This window comes from Falco naumanni, chromosome 2 (genome assembly GCF_017639655.2).
Source record: "Falco naumanni isolate bFalNau1 chromosome 2, bFalNau1.pat, whole genome shotgun sequence".
Classification (NCBI taxonomy): domain Eukaryota; kingdom Metazoa; phylum Chordata; class Aves; order Falconiformes; family Falconidae; genus Falco; species Falco naumanni.
The window spans coordinates 97,182,165-97,204,771 of record NC_054055.1 but is presented as its reverse complement, the minus strand read 5'-3'; the positions used below and the strand labels follow the sequence as shown (position 1 = coordinate 97,204,771).

Below are 22,607 nucleotides of genomic sequence, written 5' to 3'. Positions count from 1 at the left end.
AAATTGGTTTACACAACATTTTTTTCCCTTTGGAAGGTGCCTCTGAGGACCAGAGAATGGAAGGGTATTTCAGAATATAGTTGTCTCAAAAGAACACAGATTGAAGTCAAGTAATTTTAATTTAAGCAAATGTAAAAATCTGATTTGTAATGGGAGGGTTTTTTTAATAAAATATTAAGAGCTGTCAGCTGAAACCATTGTATCTACATCAGTCTTAGAATTTTTTTTTTTTTTTGCTTAAAATATTGAGTATTTACCCTGACCCTTCCTGGTAGTAAGCAAGAGGCAAGAAATTCATTATCTTAAACATCGTAACACAAGCGAACAAAACTGTCTCTGTGTAAGAGGCAGTATTGGTATTTGATAAAGTGGGTTTTTTTACATTATAAGTAAAATACTCTTTAAATGAGAAGGTGTCTATCCTGCAGTGTGTGTTTATCTTATTGTGGTCAGTGCTTTTTGTTCTTTGCAGGGCATTGCTCAAATAAACCTGACTGATGCAGAGAGTTCTGGTGAGATGCAGCTTCACTGGTATACTGTTCAGATCTTCACTGGTTCAGACCCTCAGAGAGCAAAAAACAAAAACCAGTGTGAAGAAAGTATTCCTCGGTCTTCTGGAAATGTAACTACAGTTAAAACAGTATGGCTCTGAAAAAGTGATTTGTTTATTTTATTTGACCTGCTGGGTGGTTAGTTGTGATCTTGGGTGCGCTTTGGTTTTGAGGTGCACAGAAGGTAATATCTTAATTTAGCTCTTGTGGCAACAGCTGGATTTTAAAAACATAATTAAAACCTAGGCCATGCCTGGACAGGTGCTTGAAACAGTACTCTGTGTATGTTTGTAGACACACTTCCAGTGTAACACACTAAAAGTCATTAAAAATTTCTGCCACTGCACTTCAAGACATTGTCAACAAAGGCTGTGCAATTTCCATACTTGAAGATTTTTCAGCCCTTGACTGGGCCCTAGGCAACCTGATGTGGCTATGAAGCTGTCCCTGCTTTGGCCAGGACATCAGACTAGGTGACCTGCAGAGGTCTTTTCTGATCTAAGTTGCTGGATGATGCTCCACAGTGAGATCAAGTTTGCCCAGTTTCTGTGAGGAGAAGTGTTCGTGGAACACCATGTACTTTTTGTTCATGAAGATTCGGGACAGATTTGATTGTATTTTTTTTTAAGGAACATACAGTGGCTATATTTTTATTTTCTCTGAATAATATACATTAAATACATTGGTTTGTTCAAATGGGTTTATTTGAAGTCTAGTTTACCTTTCAGGATGCAGTGACAGCCCTGTTAGCTAGGACCACTGCTCAGCTGGAAGCAGTTGAGAGAGAGTTGGCAGAAGAGAGGGTAAAACTGGAGTACACAGAAGAGGAAATCCTGGAGATGGAAAGAAAGGAAGATCAGGCAGAAGCCGTATCAGAAAGGTAAAAGTAGTTTAAATACCTCATCAAACAGCTGAGCGACATTTACTCTGTGGGTGTTGTCTGAAATACAGCAGGAGAAACAGCAGGTCCTTAGTCTGAGATCTGCTCCCACTTACTGTTATAAGTATAAAATTCTGTTATTACGCGATGATGTGCAAATGGGAGAAAATTGTATATGAATAGCTGGCTGACTTTAGAGGACTTGGAATTTGGGGAGTGGGAAGACATTACATCAAACAGAAACTTTGCTAAGGAGGCAACTGTCATGGGTTTGCAACAGCACTGTACTAAAAAACAAAATTTTGTGTCGACATGGGAAAATGTCAAAGATACTCATTGCAATGCTTATGGAGTGAACATGCAACACAGCTTTTACTAGCTTAAGGTTTATTACAACACTATCATTAATAATACTCCTTGTTTGTTACATTGGTTGTGCTGTTGTTTTTGTTACTGTTTTCTTAGTGTTGTTATAAAGACAAGAACATAAGCTTTCAGAAAATTAAGGAAGGTGATTTTTTTTTTTGGCATGAAATGTATTTGCTTGTTTGCTTCTGCACAAATGCAAGCAGGATATGTTCTCCCTTTGAAAATTCTGTATATTTATTGGAGAAATAATGTTCTAAAGTGATAAACCAGCCTGGATAATGAAATATATAAACATGATGCATAATTGCATAGGTTTTTTTAATACCTACAAAATTTTTGTGATGTTCTGACTTTAGGAGTTGGCAAGCAGAATCTGTTGACAGTGGATGCAGTAATTGCACCCAGACTAGTCCTCCTTATCCAGAGCCATTTTGCGGGGATTCAATAGCTGGACACATGTTTGCAACTCAAGCAGGCCAGTACAGTTCTGGAAAAATGCAGCCTCCGCCACTAAAGGTAATGAGAGAAGACACTGCAGTACGGAAACTGCCACGCTGCCTGGCGCACACAAAGTGTGTTACTGCTGCTCTTTGAGTCCAAATTGATCAGGAGAGAAAAGAACCAGAAATGACATAGACAACCCTGTATAAGCACTGCCTTCGTGGCAGAAGTGTGCCTTTTGAGTTGTTAAAAACACCCTCTTTAGAGCTGAGGGGTTTTGTTTACTAGTTATTTCTGGACAGAATTAGGGTTTTTTATATCAAAAGGCAAGCAATTTTTACTGTGGCGTTTATCTAATCTTTAAAGATGTACTCATTTCAGTATCTGTGTTGACCTGAAATTGGAACAGAAGAGATCACATTCAAATTCCAGTGCTTTTTGAAATAAGGGGGTTTGAAGGAATTGTGAAGAAAGAAGCTTAATGTTTTAAGACTTGCATTCCTTTTTCAATGTTACAATAAATACAGCTGAAGTTTTCAGAACGATTGTGCTGAAACTGATGAATTTAAAATCGTTTGTATTCAAGATATGAGACACTGAAAACAATCCTGAACAAGCTGAAATCAGCACAGTTCCATTGAAGTAGAGAAACATAAACCATACATGTTGCCTTTAGGGAAGATCATACCTCCTGTTGAGGAGTTATCTTAAAGTTCAAAAGCTTTGCTGAAGTAACATGTTTTCTGTATTTCTGATTATTTTAGTGTTCTTGTGTCATTGCTTCAACAGTCTTTCAGTTCCCTTTTGTTGAGTTTCTTTAGCTCTCTCCAGTTTTAAAGTAGTTGCTTGCTTCAGAATCACCTTGATTATTGAAAGGTGACAGTTTTCTTCTGTTGAGGCTGGAGATCAGGTGGTAGCTTGGTTAATGCCCAGTTGCCGATGCTGAATGTTCTTGTGCTCTGCAGCTATGATTCACGTTATAACTGCATCTCATAATTGTTACAGTTCCAGCAAAGGCTTCTGAAAGGTAATCTTATAATTTTGAATGACCTAGTTTTAAAACTTTTTTAAAAATGAGGTGATTCATCCTCTGTTCTCAGTGCTCATTAAAACTTGAACCTAGCTAGCTGGGCAAATTGTTTACTTTTTATATTGTTGAAATATCCGATTGTTTTTGGTCAGAGAGAAAATAAGGAAAAAATAATTTTTTTTTCCTTCATTGAAATTTTAGGTGGATAAGGAAACTAACACTGAGGATCTGTTTCCTGAAGAAGTTGCTATTCTTCCAAAAGAGAGAACTAGCCGCAGGCCACGGGGTTCTGCTTTTGTTCGCAGTAGCACTATTGTTCGTTCCCAGACCTTCTCGCCTGGAGCCCGAAGTCAATATGTTTGCAGAGTGAGTAAGGCTTAAAAAGAAGTGTGGGGAGGTTCTTCCACACAAGTGGTTTTTACATATTTTTTTTTTATAACTTCTTCTAAGAAACATATAGTACTTTTTTGATTCTACTGAATAATCTTTCATTGAATTTAAACATCGCAGTGAGGAAGAGGTCCCCTGGTTACAGTGGGACCTAGGATTCCTGGGTGCACTGGTGCTAGTAATTGAGGATCAGCACAACAGTTTTCAAGTTGACCTTAGCTGATGGCAGTGTTCAGTGGCAAAAGGCTTATAAGCAGTTGGCTCACAGTATTGCAGGTCAATACATGGATATTGAGGTTTGCAATATTGGCGGAACGCACATGGTTTTAATTGTACTCTTTCATAAGCTTTTAGGAGCTTGTGTTTGAAAATGCAGTAACGATTTTTAACTTTTCTGCCTTTTCTAAACCAAGGACTGTCTTGGTTTTGCTCTCTTTATTTACATTGCGCACAGTGCATCTGTGGACCCCTTCAAATTCTTCAGTTTGATTTCTGGGTTCCATGTCTGTTTGTGATATAGGAAATGTGAGTAAAACACTCTCACACATCAGAACAAAGGTAGTGCAAAAAGGAAAAGACTGTTAAACACCTTAACTTAATCTACATTTACTTAAAATCAGAGAGGGAAAAAATGGGAGGCTGTATTTTTTGTGCCAGTGGCAGTAAATGCTTTAGGAAGAAATATTGCCTTTAACTCTCCCCTCTCCCTTTTTTTAGGTTACATTCTCTTGGATATTTGGTAGAATGCTTGATGAAACTTATCTGTAAAACACTGATAATTTTGAAGTTTCTTGAATTCTCATAACTATACAGTATATATACAATTATATATAAATTTTTATAAATAACTAAAGCTGAAAAAAATAAAATGCTTAAAACAAGACAGTTTCAGTACCTTACTAAAAATAAATCTCAAAAGAAAAAGAAGGTTAATTCAGGATTCTTAATGTAGACAACCTTGTAAGCAGCCTGCATTTTCACTGTCTTTTCTAATCAGCTGTATCGCAGTGACAGTGACAGTTCAACTCTGCCAAGGAAGTCCCCTTTTGTCCGGAATACATTGGAGAGACGTACTCTACGATATAAGCAGGTATACCTGGGAAACGGGTTACTACTTTTCACTGAGTTGCTATAACATTGGTACTTTTATACCTAAGCTTTAGGTGTCTACAGGTACATTCTGATGTTTTTAGGAAATGTGTAAGGCCTCTGTAATGAAGTTGGGGAAGGGGGGCATGTTTTGGGGTTTTTAAGCTAAAAGATAGATGCAGAGAAGTGAGATATTGTTGTGAACAGTTACCGAGGAGGGAAAAAAAGTGTGGCAGACAAAAATTAGTTTTACAGGGACTTGAATTTGTATTGATTTAGATGGAAACTTTGTTAAGTCTTTAAAATCTAGTTTATGATGCAGGGTGCAGGCCTGGGGAAGTGTGTGTGAATGTGACAGTAAAACACCCAGCTCCCCTCCCATGCAGCCTAGCAAACCGTGGTGTCTGAGGCCCAAGTATTCAGTTATGAATAGGTTAAGTTGTCCTTTCGCTCCTGTGCCACCCCACACGCTTCGGAACAAGTGTGCAGAGAAGGGCAGGTAAGGCATTCATGCCTTGTATATAAATTGCATAGTGTTTAGCCGGGCTAGCAGGTGTTAATTTCTTGCTGGTATAGGGAAGTAGACAGCCGTGCCTCCCATTTTGATGCAGAATGTATCTTAAAACCAGTATTGAATAAAGCCCTCTTTAAGGGGAGCCTTGCTCAGTACAGTATTTTCCAACACCGTGACTCCATTATGAGTTTTTCATATTGCAACCCTTTTATTATCATCATAACATGAAAGTTTAGTCCATAAATTTCGTTAATATATTTATAAGCCAAAAGGAAACTGTAAAAGGAGGTAGCAGAAAGCATTAATTGAGAAAGTTTATGTATGGTACAAAACCCACTTACACCTAGTTAGCCTTTCACTGTGGGTTTCAAATAATCTCTCCAAAACTTAGTGTCAGGAAAGACTATGTGATATAAGTACAGGAAATGTATGTTCTATATAGCTAAAAATAGACCAATACACCATGTTGAGAGTAATATATTGCATATTTTATTTGAATCCTAATAACTCAGCAGTCCTGCAGATCATCTTTGGCTGAGCTTATGGCAAGGACGTCCTTAGACCTGGAGCTGGATCTCCAGGCATCCAGAACTAGACAGAGACAGCTGAACGAGGAGATATGTGTTTTAAGAGAGCTGAGACAGCGTCTGGAAGATGCTCAACACAGAGGGCAGACTGATCTACCCCACTGGGTCCTTCGGGATGAGCGGTTCCGAAACTTGTTGAAGGAAGCAGAAAGGCAGGTATGGTAACATCAGTGAGCACTCGACATGCGCAGAAACTTCTGGTTTCAAAATTGATTGTGACAAGATGTCTAAAGAGCTGTTTTTACAGAACGTTAAACAATGAATGTTGCTTCTATGTTCTTGGAAGTTAGCACAACAAAAGGCATTGCATTGATTATTACCAAGCTGTGTATTTATTTGAGGACAGTTACTAGAGAATGGCACTATTTGCCGATGGCATTTTTTGGTTTGTTTTTGTTTTAGATATTTATTATTGGAACTTTAATAATTTTCTTACTGCAGATCTCTGAAGTAAATTTATAGTGATTCGATATTTAATTTTTTACAAGTATTTGGAATGTTCCCTAATTATGTGATTTGATTCCCACCTCACCCCATTCTTGGACAAAGAAGTCAGAGGCAAAAAGTGGCAAAAACTGCACAACAAACAAAATTGTCATTGGAGTATCAGAGCTGAGGAGTGAGCCTGAATTTATTTTAAGGTCTTATTTGACAGATCTATGTGCTGTAAATTTCATTAATTTAATACATATCTGTCTGAAGAACATTAAGAAATGAAACAATCCTCTCAGTCTTTTGAATTTATAGTTCTTAGATGAACAGTTATTTCGGACAATATACTTGTGTGGTTTTACTGTGGTGAGTGGGAAAAAATCTATTATTTTAACGTGGGAATTCTTATGTTTTCTTTATTCATGTGAGCATTTTAAGTATTATGTTCTTTTTTTTAGACCAGACAGACCAAATTTGAACATCACCAAGAGCAAGCAGCTGAAAAGATGCTAAAGAAAGCATCAAAAGAAATATACCAGTTGCGTGGGCAAAATCAGAAGGAGCCTATTCAGGTGCAGACTTTTAGGTAAGTGGTAATGTGTACTGAAATAGCATAGCAACGGTTCGTTAGAGAGGTTAAAGCAGCACTCTGAAGCATTTGGCTTAAATTCTGTGTCTTCTATATAGGCAGTGATTTTTAACTGTATATTGATTTGGACACGAGTTTTCTTTGAATTATTTATAGTGCAAAGAGCCGAAGCTATGGTAAAACAGCAGTGTTACAATTCCAAAACACGTGAAATTTAAAAAAGAAATAATAAAAATTTCTTCAAGTGCCCACGTAACGTGGGTGGTTCTTTCAACTTAGCCTAGTCACTCTTAAGTTCAAATGCTGTGTCAATTCTTCAATGCAAATTTGTTTAATGTAATACAGAAACATTACTAGTAACACTCTCTCCCTAAAAAGGACTTAATAGTATTTGAGCTTTCTCTCCAGAAGCCTTTTCTTTGGATTTTTTTCCCTATTTCATCTGTGTTCACGTGGTATGTGTCCTCTCTTAGCTTTATTTTTTTTTTCTCACAGTCAGTTTTGTGTACAAGGGACAATGATAATGTGCATTTCACAGGAAGACTTCATTACTTTAGCATTAAAATTTTTAGAATTTTCATTGGGAGAGTAACAGTAAGAGAAAGAAAATGTTAGTTGCAGCATAGATATGGAGGGCAGCTCAGCTACAGTGTTACATCATACTCTTTGTCCAGTGTTTAGTTTTGTAGAAATTTTTTTCAGGGAAAATGTATACTTAAGTGAAATAGGAAAGCTGTCTGTCCTCTAATGTAATTTATTTTGCTTGAATCGTATTGGAAAGGTCTTTCTCACAAAGGTGAGGAGGAACTAAAAGGAACAAATTTTAGGGTTGTTTTTACATCTTACATTTCTGGTAACGAGACACAGGGGGTTATGCTTTGTCTATGGAGATACAAAAATGGGGAATTGAATAAAATGAGATGTAGAAAATGAAGCAAAAGTTGTCTTCCTTGTTTGAATTCTTGCTCTTTTTATGCAAACATCCATTTCTTGTGACACTTTACAGCGTGTACTGTTTGCTCAATAAAGAAGTAAAAATATAACTCTTGAATGCCATCCTCCCCCCCCACCCCCCTTTTTTTTGGTAGGCATTATTGAAAATGTACAAGGGTGAACATTGCATTGCAGAAGGGGCTTATGCAGGGCTTGTCCTGTGAAACCTTTTTACAGTCCACTATGACTGATGTTCAATGAGTTGTATAAAGCTTCTACCTACATTTTCAAAACCTGTAATTGTGTTCAACAGAAAGTTGCCAAAAGTATACAGTGAGGTTTAATAGTTTTAAGTTTCTTGTATTCAAATAAACCATCAGTTCAGTATGTAGGTAACAAATACTAACCAGAGTAAAGATATTATGTTCTTGGGGGTGGGGGAAAGAAGTAGGCATATATTTGATTGACTTCCTTTTTATCTTGTTTTGATCACAGAGAGAAGATAGCTTTTTTTACAAGACCAAGGATTAACATACCTCCTCTGCCAGCTGATGATGTATGACATGTTGCATTGTAAACATGAAGTATTTATCGCTTTTATTTTAATGAAGTTATTAGACTAGCCAACTTTCTTTAAAAAAAAAAAGTGCGAAAGCTAATATACACATTTTGTAAAAAATAAAAAAAGTAAAAAAAGTAAAAGTAAACAAAAACATATATATAAATATATATATATATTTTATAATGGCGACTGCAACAAGGCTTGGTTTTTCCTTGTTGTGAAACTGACATCTCTGAAGACAACTTATTTTATAAAAGATCGACTATCCTGTTAAGAGCGTGTACAGTTTTTATGCTGTTTTATTTGACTTAAAGGCTGGAAGACAGAAACAAAGTGAGTTCAGGCAAATTCACTGTAGTGTAATTTATTTATAGTGCCTTTTTTCCTTGAAGGAAAATACCTACTTTAAGATGTATTTTAAGACTGAAATTTTGTTCTTCAGTATTTGTCATACAGTAGAATGGAACCATTGAGCTGGTTTTGTTTCTGATACCTGAAATGAAAATACTATGTTCTAAAATTGTCACTTTTTTCAGCTTTATTATCTGTAGCTTATTACGTACATTGTATCCTTTAGCACTGTCTGTGTTATAGCAAAATATTATCACCTGCAATGTGTTTAACACTGATTAGAAGTGATGTTAAACATTGCAGAATTCATTTGCATGTTCTTACTGTGCACTAATAGATTGTTTTCATTTCAGTTGTGTCTAAAATATCTTTATATTCTTAACTAGATTCTCATTTTAAACGGAGGAAGGAAAAGGGTGACAGGTCTTTGTTTTGCTGTTTAATGAAAAGGGAGTTAAAAGAGCAATCTGAGCTAGCTGTGTGGAAAGACCGCTAAAGTATTATTATAGTAATTTCTACAGTTTTGAAGTGATCTCATGCAGGAAAGTACATATGTGCTGATTTCAGAAAGCAGCTGCATTAAGCAAGGGTGCTTAAATACATGTTCATCCTAAAGGATGTGCTTTGAGGTTACTGCATGCAAGTTCTGTTGAACAGTGATGCTTTCCAGGGGAGAAGGTGTATAATTTTGGAAGGTATACCTCACTTGATTGCTAGTTGGACCAGTTAAAATCTGCAAAGAAATAATTTCACTTGTGACCATTTGTTTTAATGAAAGACTGTCACCCTGAATTCCCGAGAATGCCAGTTTTGTGTCCTTGCATCCTGCAAGTATGTAAAAAATACTTCTTTACTAAGCTACTATAATAGTTTCTCATATTTTTCTAATTATACATTACCTACAAAGAGAGGTGCCCAACACAAGACTAACCTTGCAAATTGCTGGCTGGAATCTCCTAGAAGGAAGATCATGCTGTTTCTTAAAGTAAAGGTTTCATTGGTTCTAGATTCCAATATGTCAGGAAATCAAAACACCAACAGCCAAAACCTAAAGAAATTTATTAGAACCAATCAGAATATTTTCAAATATTTTGTAAGTCAGTCAGTGTTCTTTGTGAGTTTCAAGAGCTTATATTCTGTTACCTTCTCAAAGATCAGGAAAACCTGAAAGTGAAACTAATCGCTTTTACTTGTCCAAGCTGAGGCAAAAAGTAATGGAAAAAAGATTGTAAACCTAAATCATTAATCAATGAGGATGATTAACGCAGACATTTATTATTCAGGTAGTATCCCCCATTCCCTAGGATGGCCTATAACCGTTACAGGCATCAAGTGATTTGACCGTATAGCAATATATATGACATTAAATTATATTTAGCATTTATCATGCTAACCATCCTGAAGTCTGTTTTTGCCAGTAAGCTTTGGTGGGTGTGTATTGGGTTCCTTGGGCACAACTAGACATATTCAGAAACTATGCAGATAAAAATCAAATAATGTAAGAAATTTTTAGTGTTTGGGTAAAATTTCTAGGGACAGCAAGCTTTTCAGTGCTCATTACTTGAAAAGACCAGTTAGTCAGAATTTGATGTCTCATGTTCAGTGGAGGCCTTTACGTAGTAGTGTTCATCAAAAGTTACTGTGCGGTGGCACCAGAAATGTTTGCTGTATACTGAGAACAGACAACACCGTGTTCCCGTGAGGATGGTCAGATACTGGAAGATGTTGCCCAGAGAGGTGGAGCTGTGTCCATGGAGGGGTTGAGGTCTTGACTGGACGTAGCCCGGAGCATCCTGGTCACATTAGGCCTGCTTTCAGCGGGGGTTGGGATAGGGACCTCACTTCCACCCTGAATTGTTTTGTGACTGTATAATGAAGGGGCAATGTCTGGTGGCCTCTCTGTCAGGGGGTTCAGTTGGTGTTTTTAAATAGTGACTGCTGTGAGATGTCGTCAGCGTCTCTTGTGCATCTGTGATTCTGACTGCTGTAATGAGTTCTGTCTTGATGTGGTAATGAGTTATCATATTCAGTATTCATCTCTCTCGTTTTTGTCACAGTTCTGTATGATTGTGTCATTTTTGTATTATTTGAAAGTATTTCTTCTACAAAATAAATAATTTGCCATAAACAGAAATAGAGTTTTGTTATATGTTAAAGACATTTTTGAATGGTTTATATTTGCCACATTCATGATGCTTTTATAAAGAAATTTTGTATTTTGAATAACAATGTCATTTAGGTGAATGTAATGAATTTTCAAAAAAAAGTAAGAGGAAATCTGTGACATCAGAGATCCTAGAGAGGTTACACTGAAGATCTGAAAGGGGTGCAGAGTCTAAGGAATGGCCGGTATGTTCTCCCATGTGCTTATTGCTCACCGTAGGCTGACAGCTATATCGGAGGCTTATAGTTGCGTATTCCCAGAATTCATGGGTAGTTCCACTTAACAACACCTTGAACTACCTTTTTTCCCCCCCAACAGAGGCTTGTACTATGTAGATCCGTACTGCAAGTAAGTTGACATCTTTAGTTCTGTAATATCTTACTTATGACTAATTCCTAGGTGGAAGCTACTCAAAAGAATACCGTTTGACTTGTTTAGGCTGACCGTTACTACTGTTTTCACAAAGGAAGCGCTAAACCTGTATAACTACAGAAAGGCCATTTCTCAGTTTCTCTGCAACCCTCAGCTGCAGGAGCTGAGGCAAAATAATAGCACTGACATGTGACTCCTGTCTCTGTCCAGTATTTGCAAGGCATTAAGGCTATGACAGAGTTGAGGTTATTTTTAAATGGTCTGCTAGAAATAGTCATGTGGAATACCAACCGTCTCTGTCTCAGCAACCTCGGGATCAACAACAAAAGCTATAACGGGTATGTTGATATGGGCGTTCTGTTATAAGAATGAAGTCTTATATGTATTTCTTGCTGCGGTTCTTGTAAGTGCTTTGCAAGACAAATGCTGTATAAAAAAGAGCAATTTTTCTTTCTAGGAAGTATGTGAACTATGTATTTTGTTTCCAGTGGATGTAAAACTGAAGTTTGAATTTTTAGGGAAGAGGGCACTTTACAGTGTGTTTTGACTCCAGTCTCCTTTGAGAGGAGGAAAATGTATTTACAGAGAGACTTGAGAAACTGCAGGCTAGCAAAAGCAAGAACAATCTTTCCAAAAACATTATGTGAAGAGTATTTTCTTTTTCCTGAGACCACACAGTTGACAGAGTATCATTGGAAGAAAATACCAAAGAGTAAAGCTGATTTGGTTTTGGAATCTGTAAATGTCAGTTAAGTGATTTGCTTGCACTTTGGAAAATCTCAGTATTCTTGGAGTTAAAAGCTTCTTAGGAATATTTCTGGTTTCTTATTATTTCTAATAATCTCTTAAATGTGAACATAATATCTAGGTTATAGAATCACAAATTCTATAGAGAATTAGGTATTCTGTCCCTTTAGTTTTTTTACGGTTAGACCATCCAACTAAAAATACACATTCAGCAGCAGACTCATTGAGTTCAACTGTGGTAATAGGCAAGGAAAAATTAGGAAGTGAACTGAGGAAAGTCCGTCCAGGATAAAAAAAAGAGGAATTGAGACCCTTGTGCTCACTTGGTTAGTGCACAAAATTTACTATTCTGTGTCTAGGGCACGGTGTTTGTGTTACAGTGTGTGTCTTGTGGCACAGAAGTTCCCGGGTGCAGATGTTTGTGTCTGACCAATTAAAAGCAACTTGCTGTTTTCTGTATTCCCCCCTCATAAACTGATTAAGGCAAATTGCAGATACATTATCAAGAAAATAAACAAACACTGAGCGCTTAATTTAACTTCCTCCACAGCATTCAGTTGGCCTATTAATACTGATTTTAACAGGCCCAAAGAACAGCCCATGGCGGGAAGTTAGGGCTTTTATCGCTTTTCCAAACCTCACTGACATTGTTATAATAGGCCTGGGGCTGTTACTGATCGGGGAGTGGTAGAGAGCTGTGATCTGCTGTGCTGTCTGTGAAGGGATTAATCAAATCTCTTCTCTCAAGGTGTGCTCCTCACTCCAGAAAGGTATGAGAACTTCAGGTGAAGCAAGCTGAGTGTTCAAATTTCACAATAAAATCCAACATGTGGCTTCTGTATGGGGAGTCCGTACCAGAAATAAGGAGTACAAGAACTTTCTTCAGCTTATAGACAACATTTGGAGGAGCCGTATAGCCATTCTGAAAAAGGGGTTTGTACACCCTGTGTCAACTGGCTGGCTTTGCTGGGCCGGGGCTGCCTGCTTCGTGCATCCATAAATACCTGCTTAAATACACTGGGACTAAAAGGGCTTCCAGAACTGCATTCCTTAGCCTTTGAAGTGAGTGGAAGTCATGCGTGTGCCTTCCTTCACCCCTGGATATTTTCGTGGCTTGTGCAAGATCTCCCTCTGCCTAGCTGTTGCATCTGCTTGGTAATACAAAGTACATCCCTGGATACCCTTAGGGGTAAAACCAGTCTGCACAATATTTAAATATGAGAAAATGAGCAGTAAGGTGAATGTCCTGAAATAAAACACATTGCACATGTACAAACACGTACACAATCTTTACCAAGAACAGTTACAACCTGTTGTGCCTTGTGGAACGTGAGCCTAGTGGCTTGTGCACATTATGTAGAGTCAGAACTTTAGAAATTATTATTTCATTTTAGAGCTCAAATACATTGTAGAGTATAATAAAATTGTTTTAAAAAGCAAAACAAACAAACCCAAATTAAGAAAACACAACCCCCAGATCCCCCCAAAATATGATTCTGAGATGTAATAGTTAACCAAAATGTGACAGGCCAATTGCCTTCCCAGCCACCCCCCCCCCCCCCCCCCCCCCAACATTTTAGGGTGTTCTAGTTTTTAAATATTTGATGGAAAAACTAAAGCAGAAGTTTTGAAAAGGAAGAGATGGCTGGCATATAGGACAATCTCAAGCAGTGACAGTTGCATTGAAGAAAAGGCAGAAGTCTGCAAGTGGAGGGCTGCCTGGCTGCCTGGGGAGAACAAAGAAGGGAAGGTAATAGGGGTGAAACCCTTGAGGTAAGCTTGCAGAGCTTGAACGTGATGCAGAAGGTAGAAGGAAGTCGGTCTGGTTAAGCTTGAAATGGAGCACTGGGAGAAGGAAAAACGCAAGGGATGGTGAAATTGTGGTTTCTCTCATTTCCAAGCTGCTGCGATGACATATTTCTTAAGAGATGAAAGAAAGAAAATCCGACACCTGGGTGTTGCTGTGGTGTCAACAGGAATGTTTCTTGGTGTGCACATTGCGTACTTACCGTGCTTTTTCCTCATGAAAAATGTATTGTTGTTGCTGTCACAAAAAAATCCACAACCCCTTTAAAAAATAATTAGCTCAGGTTAGGGAGGAAAACAGGCGCACGTGTTCTAATGGTGACCGAGTAGGTAGGGCAGGGTAAAGAGGCTTGCAGTTTAATCCTGTGGGATTACAGCCTGGTCCATCTCCCTCTGTCCCCGTCTCCTGTCAGATATCCTATAGACTGAGGATGCAGTCACGTGATTGTTACTGCTTCCTCCCCATGACATCACTGCTTTTGCAGCCATACCACCCAAGAAAGGATGCTATTAAAATCTTTGGGACTGGGCTAAATGATGTTGCATTGCAGGTAAGCAGCATAATTCTTTGAAAAATTGATTTCCCAGTTGCTCGAGTGCTGCCATCCTAGAGCTCCAGCTCTGTTGGGCAGAGTTTCAGCTGAAAATAAAGCGGCACAGTTTCTCTGCAAGCAGAGGGGTTGCAGGTGCAGAGGCTGCCTGCTGGCTCTGTGCTGATCTCCCGGCTGACATCTCCGTTAGAAATGCTGCCAGATGGAGCTTTAAAGCTGAAGAAGGCCCTTTGTCCCTGTATTTTGCTATGGCTCCTTCGGGTGTCTGCTGAATTCTGTATTTACGTGAGCAGCCATCATCATCCAGTCATGCAGAGAGAGAAAGCAGCAATAGTGTTTCGCTTGCATTCCCTGTTTTGTTTTGTTGTTGGTTTTTTGGTGGTTTATTTTTTCCTGGATGCCTAAAGGAAGTTATTGTACAGACAGATGTGTCTAAGCTTATAAAGGAATGAGGATTAACTTGCTTAGGGGGTTATAAATGTATTTGGGGAAAGAGGCTTTTCCTTTACTGTTAATTTTTGCTGATGTGGTTTCAGAGTACTTAGTCCGGCAGGTTTCCTGCATAATTTGCTGTAGTGTAAGGTAGGTTTTGCTTGTCATCTAACAGAAGCGTGAAAAATTATTTTCCAGGAGGAACATGCAAGATGACAAGCAGGTTTTTACTTCTTACACAAAATGCTAATCACCAAAAGGCATAAAAATCCATGCTAAACTGGTTTTTTTGACTGTTGGTATTTACATAAGCAAAGTCCAGAGTCTGCTTTCTTTTCCTGGTGTGGGTGTTTAACTACGCACTCTATACAAATATATGAAGACATGTATTTGTGGAGAAAAAATGGTGACTCTTCTGTGGTTTCTTTTTCTCTTCTGTATTGCTTTTTAAATGTATATTAGGTTTTAAAAAATATTTTACTACTTTTAAAAATTATTCTAATATAAATGCTAGAATGCAAGAAGATGCATTAATTTTTGAGCTTATGCTAGTCAGAAAAATGAAATGACACCTTTTCTTTAAGAATTCTGATAAATAATTCTGTGCCTTTGCCAGAGGATGGAGGATGACTCAGCCGCAGCTTCACCAGGCAGAAAGTCAGGTGACTTTTCACTCCCAGCCTGCAGGAAGTTTTCTTATTCTTGAAAATCCTGTTCTTTGTTCAAATGAATTTTTCCCACTATTGGAAAAATCTGAAAATCTGGCAGGCGTAGGGTCTCTGTGTGCTCACCCATACACTCATGGGGGAGACTGGATCTCCTGTGCTGAAGGAAGCTGTACATCCCGGTGAGAGATAAGGTCTGGTTTCTAGTGATCAGGTATGCAGTCGTGTCAGGATCAGAAAATGAAGGGGAGGGAAGGATATGATGAATTATTGAAGTAAGAAAGGACAATGGTTCTTCATAACTGATTATTATAGTTAAAAAAAAAAATATTTTTCTCCAACAGAACCTCTGGGTTTTTTTCCAAGACTGACATGAGGTGGCAGGGGTTTGCATCCCGACGGCACCCATGCTGGGTTTGTTCTCCTGACTCCCTCTGAAGTCAAGGCTGAGTCAGTTCTCTCCAGCACTGGTCCCGGTGATCAAGCTGTGCTCTTGCTCACCAGGTGTGATGAGGCTTGGCTCTTCGCCTATATGAAGTGCACAGCAGGGCTGCCACACACGGGTTATAAAAATGCAATGGGTTCTCCCCCCCCCGGGGCATATTTAAATACCCTATGGAAATATGTGCAGGGTGGTGGTTCTCCTGGTCTCCCAGTTTGAGTCAGGTATCTGTTGTGCAACAAAAGACAAGGTGCCGGCGTTAAAATTTATGCTGGGGCAACTCAGAGATGAAGGATTTAGTCCTCTAGCAGTTGTTTAGTATAAAATGGGTGACCCTGGAAACATCCCTAGCTGGAGGGCTCTCTGCCCAGCAGCACCGTGGTGCTGTGCCCTGGCTCACCCATGCCCACGGGTGCTGAGTGCCTGTGCGGGCTGGGGGCTGCCTTGTGAAGGTAGTACCTTGTCAAAGGTAGTGGCTGGTGGCTTTTAAACAATGACTAGACGAGGAGGGAGGAGATGGTGTTGGAGGGGAATGTTTGCGTGGGGTTGGGTCCTTACCATCTACCTGGAGCAAACAGGCTCTCCAGAATGCCATAACCCCCTGGATCTGGGAGCTGCTTCATCATGAAGTTGTCTGTTGGCCTGGAGAGGACAGTGAGCGGGATCCCGACTGCAGCCCAGGGCTTGTGCAGGGGGAAGGGGGAGGCTCCCACCCCCTGGCTCACCTGTGGTTCAGGGCACTCTCGCGTGTGTTGGTGGTCGGTGCTGTGTCGCGTGAGCCTCTCTTAGGTCTGAGCTGCTCTCGGCTTGGCATGGTGCGCAACCTTCAAACAGTGACATAGTGCGCATAGGTACCAGTCCTTTTCCAGTTTGCTTTTGCTATCAGGCTGCAGCTTGCAGGGTGCTCGAAGAGTGTGTGTGTCTGTTGGGTTTTTCCCATCTAATGAAATGGGGTCAGGCTGTAGGTCAGGAGCCGAATTCATTTGTGTGCCTGTGCATACATACACACCAGGTATTCCGATGTCTTCATCTCTAGCCCGGCAGAACAGAAAAAAATCACATACAATCATTAATGCCCAAAGAGGAACGCTGGCAGCGTTCTGTAGGCTTCTATTTCTAAAACACTTTTGACGTGTTGCTCTCAAACATCACCCCAAGGAAAAGTTTTCCCTGTCTTGTGGGTGGGGGAGCTTCCTTTTGGCGGTGCGAAGTACCTTGTCTGTAACTGTGCAGCCCATCGGCATCAAGCAGGAAAATGTTACCCTCTCTGTGTGAAAGTGACTCACTGCCTCGACTCAAATCATGAGAAGTGACGTGGTAGAACAGATTAATGGCTTTTCTACTACAGGTTTATCAGCTTTATTTCAAGCTGAAGGCTTAAAAAGGTTTTCAGTGAGGTGTGTTTAATGCCATTGAACACCCCATTTATGGGGAGAGCTTTTTAGGAGTGACTATATACTAGGGCATTTCCCTTCTGACAGTGAAACTCTGTTCTCTCTGAATGTATTTGCCTTTTTTGCAGTCCAAGAACTGTTCCGCTCCCCTGCCCCCCCTTAATCCCATCATTTTCTGAGGGAGGAGACAGAGCAGCACTGAAAAACCAAACCTGGTGCTGCAAAGCTCAGCTGTGTGGCATGAGGAGGAAAACTGCATAGGAATCCTGACCCTTCAGCCCTGGCTTGGAGCTCTCTGGCAGTAAAAATAGCTGCTCCAGGAGAGAAATTACCCCTCTTTTTTGTGAAGAAGGGGACTGACTAGAGGGAAATCAAGAACAGAAACTATATATGTTGCTACACTGGTAGCTGGATTTCCAGTCTGTCTGGTCTTTGAAGTTTTGATTTTTACTCCAGATGCTGAAGGCTTTCTGAATTTTATCTAATCAAATCTTGTTTCCTTCAAGAAACAAGGGCATGTGGGATTTATGCAGGCCCATGGGGCTCATGTGCCCAAGCTGATGGACTGTTAGCAGAAGAGCATCCTTTAATAGAGATGTTTCAGCTCTGTTTGAAAAATGCAGATGGATGTTCCAGAGTCAGCAATGCTTCCCTCCTGCTTTTTCCACAGCCCTGACATCTACGCTAACAACTAAATTTATTGGAGGGACCTTTAAGACTCACTGGAACCAGAGATGTGAGTTTAACATTTTCTTATATAGAGCCAAAATTCCACTTGAAGCTCACAGGGAAAGAGCTGGGATTTCCCCCCCCCCCCCCCCCCCCCCCCCCCCTTTCCTTTCTGACATAACTCAGCAGCTGGACTAATTTTGCTCAGACTTTCCAAGAAATCTTGAACAGAGATCAGACACATGATACTTCATACCAAAAGGAATTGGTTTCTAAAGGGAGCGTTGTCCTGGGATGGAGTGGGGTGCAGGACACTGGGGTAAGGTTTTTCCCTTGGAGGAAGAGAAGCGTGGTGACCAGAGGCCTCCCAGAAGGAGAAAAGGAGAAGACAGAGTGTGGCTGTTGCTGAAGGGTTGGAAAGCCCCGATGGTTGGTTATCAGCTCCTGGGGTGCGCTGGTGTGCCCCATCTCCCTCCATGCCTCCCTTCACCTATGCTCCTGGCCAGCCCTGTTATGTCCTCTGCACTCACCCCATAAGCATGTGTGGTGGTTGAGGAGAGGTGGTCAGAAGCTGCGGTTTGGTCTGGAAGAGCCTTTTGTGCCTCAATTTTCCACCATTTATCCCAAATGTTCCCTTGCGCTTTCCCTTTCTCTCCTGGGCACTCTCCCCTGTGATCTGGTGCCCTGTCTTTTTTGAGCTCTGCTGTGGCTTCATAATTTTTTCCATAGAGGTTACTCAGGGTAAAGCTGCACATCAAAGATGCGACTGTGTTTAGCTTGCCCACACTCTCATAGCAGGAAACTCCTTAATATGTGATGGTGGGGCCATGCAGTAGGACGCTGCAATATTTTACAGTAACGTTTCCAATATTGCAGCCTGCCTGTGCTTGTGTGGCAGGAGGCTCAGGGTTTGCAGTGCTATTTACTCGTATACAGAGGCTGTGGAATTAGTCCTTGAATTGCAGGAAAGGCATCTGCCAATTTTAATATCCCATCTTCCCTCTGTATTTTCCCAACTTAATTATTCTCCACTTCTAGTGTGCCGTATTATGTTTCCAAAAAGGCCTGTAATTGGGTTCGGTGTTTTCCAGGACCCTGAACCTTGCTCTGATCCAAAGCCATTGTAATATTTATTTTTTTTAAATACCGTTGTTGAAACAGAAGGTCAATAAATCAATCAGCTTGTTCAGTCTGAGGCTTCTAAGGTGAATAGTCTTAAATTGCTCATGGGTATTTTCTGACCTGCAGAAAACCACCTGTTTAACTTGCCAATGAGTCAGCCTGCTTGCTTTTGCTGAAGACATCTTCCATGCTACCCGACAGCATCTTAATTCTTGTTTAGAAGAATGTTTCATAACCATTTCCCTGCCTCCTATATCCTGTAGGGTGTGATGTCACATCGCTGTTTCTAGACTGTCTTCTCCTATGTGGCAGGCAGTGGAAGGGGAATTACACACAAACACAACACCCCCCCTTGGCCTTCCTGGCTCCAGACTAAACAGACCTCATTCTCCAACCCCTCCCCAAAAGACATACACCCCTAATCATATCCCTGTACTTTCCATTCATGTCTTTCAAGGTGTCTCTTAACAATCTTGCTTGCTGACTTCCTCAGCTACCAGGCCCCATTTTCTCTGGCCAGGTAGTTCTTAAGACCTGTGGTGTAACTGTGCCCAGCTCTAGGAACTTTCTCCCTCAGCCTCATCCTTTTAGGACTCCTTCTCAACGCTGACCTCTTCAGCTCACGCTGCAAGCAGCGCTGGCCTCCCAACTGCCTGGATTGGAGGCCTGGGTGGAGGATGCTCTGCGTCCATCTCTGTGGCTGTGTTCTAAATCCCTTGGGACTGAGGGGTGGGTGGATGCTGGCAAAGAACCCAGCTCTCAAGGTGAGGTGCCTTTGCTCGACAGATCACATTGAGCAGGTGACAGCCATGAGGCTGGGACACCATGCTTGGCTGTTTTGAAAATACGGTACTAGGAACAGTCAATACAAGTACTAAGGGCACAGCGAGTGGCAAACCATCCGTCAGCGCCAAGGGGGCTTGTGATCATTGCCAGTTAGTAAACCAGTAAGACTGCGTTGTTCATTATTGAGTACTACAGAAAATAAATCCTGTGGATTTTCACAGCCCCCGTGCTCCTTGGTTTGTGCAGTACCTGCCATCATGTCATGCCGTATGAGCACAGCTAATCTGACCAACCATTCAGATCAGTGGCATGCTCAGCCTGATATGGAGTCATGATTGAAATGACCATGAATCACTTCAAAAGCATTGTGTCTGGAGTAGAATCTCCCCCTTTTAGTATTGTACGTATATCATTGTATGTGTATTGGTGCCAGAGCTTAGAAAAGCCCTGAGATGCACTGTCTTCTGCTTTTGTGTGTCAGCTAACTCATGCCACATTTGGAAGATATGGGACAGGTGATACTTTGGACACCCTGGAAAAGTCACTCCAAACTAATGTGAATTAAGGAACTTGCAACTGGCCTTCAGGCTTCTGTTTTCTTCCCCCAGCCTCTTGCCGGGTTCACTTCTTCCTTATGCTACAGCAGAAGAGTCGCTGAGGAGAGGTGTGCTTTGCTGCCTGCACACTGTGATGTTTCACATTGCAACTCCCCCACTACTGTCTTCAAGGAAAGCGGCACACAGATGAAAGCATGTAGGTGAATGTTCATCTGCTAGAAACGTTTGAAGTGTTGAAGTAATTCAGTAACTGTGATCTGTTGAAAGTAACTTGAAACTCGTTGGACTTGCATTAAAAAAATGTACTGCCTGCCTCAGTGCAATATATCCAATTAAAACAGAAAACAGGATGAGGAGAACATAGCATGGAACTAGCATGTCTAATAGCAATAGGCCAGGGCCAAGACTTTTCCTTTGATGACGGTTCAGCTGGTTGTTTCCCATCAGTATACTTTTCAGCTTCTTTGAAACATGGGATGTTTTGGTCTGTGCTTGCCATGTCAAATACGTTTCAAATCTGACCAGTCAGTCAACATAATACCTACAATGTCAGTTCATCAATAGAGCTCTTCTGGCTGTGGCTTCTACATTCGCACGTACTGTAATAGTGCTATAAAGCTGAGAGGTTGTCAGCGTTCCCATTGTAAATGTAATTTATCTCTCTTCTATAAAACTTGGCTCCAAGCTGCAGTGTATCGTACAACTGGTCCCAATCACATGATGAGTTTACTCACTGTGAGACCTGCAGAAAACCCATGACCTTAAATATGATAATACTTCTAGTTCTTTAAAAAAAACAACAAGTGAGTAAATGTAACAGAAGAGACCTGCAGTCCATGCAGTACCTGCTGTGGTTGTTGGTGTGCCCCAGCCTGTCGGGCAGCTCCCTGTGTTTGCACTCTGGCTTCTGTAGGTTGTTTGCACTAATCTCTGCTTTCTTTATGTAGGAGGCTTCAGTGGTTAAATACAAATTATCCGATAGTCATCAAACCTCAGGGGCCAATCTTCCTGGTCTTTTGACCCTTACTTCCAGCTGCTCTCAGACAGCACCTCCAACATTTGTAGGGCAATGTCTCCTTTCTACTTCAGAATATTGTGTGCCAAGCGTGGCTAGCTGAGAGATCTGGGACTGAATATCAGCTTGACCTGGCCGAAGGTTTCTGGAAGGTATCTAGGATTATGTGGCAGCCAGGAGAGCCTCTATCAAGAAACACAATTGCCAGTTTAGTGCTGTGGCCTCTCTCAATTTGTGAATTGATCCCTGCTGGGCCTTTGTTCCATCTATAGGACCGCAGTAGTCTGGCATGGGTCTAAATCCAGGGAAATCTGCTAACCAGAACCCTCTGAGCTCAGGAGCTATGTAATTCAGTCAGATTTCTTTGTTTCCTCATTCAGTTTTCAGCAAGAACCTGTTTACAATTATTAAAGCAGAGCGTTGACAAAAATGTTCAGTTCTATATATACTAAGCTAGTCAGTAAAAGTGAGAGCTTACTGTTAAATGCTGAAGAAGGCTTTCTACTGTATTTCAGGGTATGAAATAGCAGATGTAATTCAAAGTCAAAAAAGGCAAAGCAATGGGGAGAATGTGCCTAAGAGACCACAGAATGATGGGCTCCAAACTGGCCACTGAGTTTCATGGACCATAGCCTGGAGTCAGCAGACTGCTCAGTGAAAATGTTGGATGTCTGCCCTAGGAAAAGCTGGTGGAATGCCAGGAATTATTAGGAAAAGAATGAGGGACTAAGCAGGAGATGTTTGCCCTTGCACAAATTGTGTTGCATCAGCATCTGGAAAAGTAGTGGAAAGGACAGCAAGGATGTCTAAGACACAGAACAACGAAGGGGGAAAATACGTATGTCAGTTACTCAGAAAGATTCAACAGCTTTCAGTGTATATAAGCTCTGCCAGAGTATCAAAATCTCTTAGGTGCTCAGGTGTTCAAGTGACTGTGACTTGCATTTGTTACTAATTCCGCATGTAATGGTATTGCAGTGTTTTCTTTTGAATTGGTAGTGTTGGACTCATTTGAGGAGATGTGGATGTCTACCTCTGACATCTTTGTAAACAGAAACTAGCACTTCTGGGAAACATTCTCTTTGTAATGTAAATATCTAAAATAGATCTGATAAATTTCATCTGTATAGAGTATACTGCCTCTCATCAGCAATGAAAGGAGTCTAG

General features: G+C 40.6%; 2 protein-coding genes across 11 annotated transcripts in view; both read left to right on the top strand.

Moving 5' to 3' along the window:
- Positions 1 to 10,852, top strand: part of WWC3 (WWC family member 3) — a 103,681-nt gene extending 92,829 nt beyond the window's left edge. For 2 of the 5 annotated variants that reach the window (XM_040582774.1, XM_040582770.1), the window contains exons 16-23: positions 473 to 640; positions 1,280 to 1,431; positions 2,157 to 2,316; positions 3,473 to 3,637; positions 4,659 to 4,751; positions 5,777 to 6,007; positions 6,742 to 6,869; positions 8,301 to 10,852. In XM_040582774.1, the coding sequence (XP_040438708.1) occupies positions 473 to 640; positions 1,280 to 1,431; positions 2,157 to 2,316; positions 3,473 to 3,637; positions 4,659 to 4,751; positions 5,777 to 6,007; positions 6,742 to 6,869; positions 8,301 to 8,367 (1,164 nt within the window). In that variant the 3' untranslated portion in view covers positions 8,368 to 10,852. Of the gene's footprint in view, positions 1 to 472; positions 641 to 1,267; positions 1,432 to 2,156; positions 2,317 to 3,472; positions 3,638 to 4,658; positions 4,752 to 5,776; positions 6,008 to 6,741; positions 6,870 to 8,300 lie in introns of all 5 variants that reach the window. The other 3 variants (XM_040582773.1, XM_040582772.1, XM_040582771.1) reach the window with 3 other exon arrangements.
- Positions 10,853 to 14,241: 3,389 nt separating this feature from the next.
- CLCN4 (chloride voltage-gated channel 4) overlaps positions 14,242 to 22,607 on the top strand; it is a 45,203-nt gene continuing 36,837 nt past the window's right edge. The window contains exons 1-3 of one of the 6 annotated variants that reach the window (XM_040582765.1): positions 14,278 to 14,358; positions 17,962 to 18,027; positions 20,477 to 20,621. In XM_040582765.1, the coding sequence (XP_040438699.1) occupies positions 20,612 to 20,621 (10 nt within the window). In that variant the 5' untranslated portion in view covers positions 14,278 to 14,358; positions 17,962 to 18,027; positions 20,477 to 20,611. Of the gene's footprint in view, positions 14,359 to 15,482; positions 15,670 to 17,961; positions 18,028 to 20,476; positions 20,622 to 22,607 lie in introns of those variants that run through there. The other 5 variants (XM_040582764.1, XM_040582768.1, XM_040582766.1 and 2 more) reach the window with 5 other exon arrangements.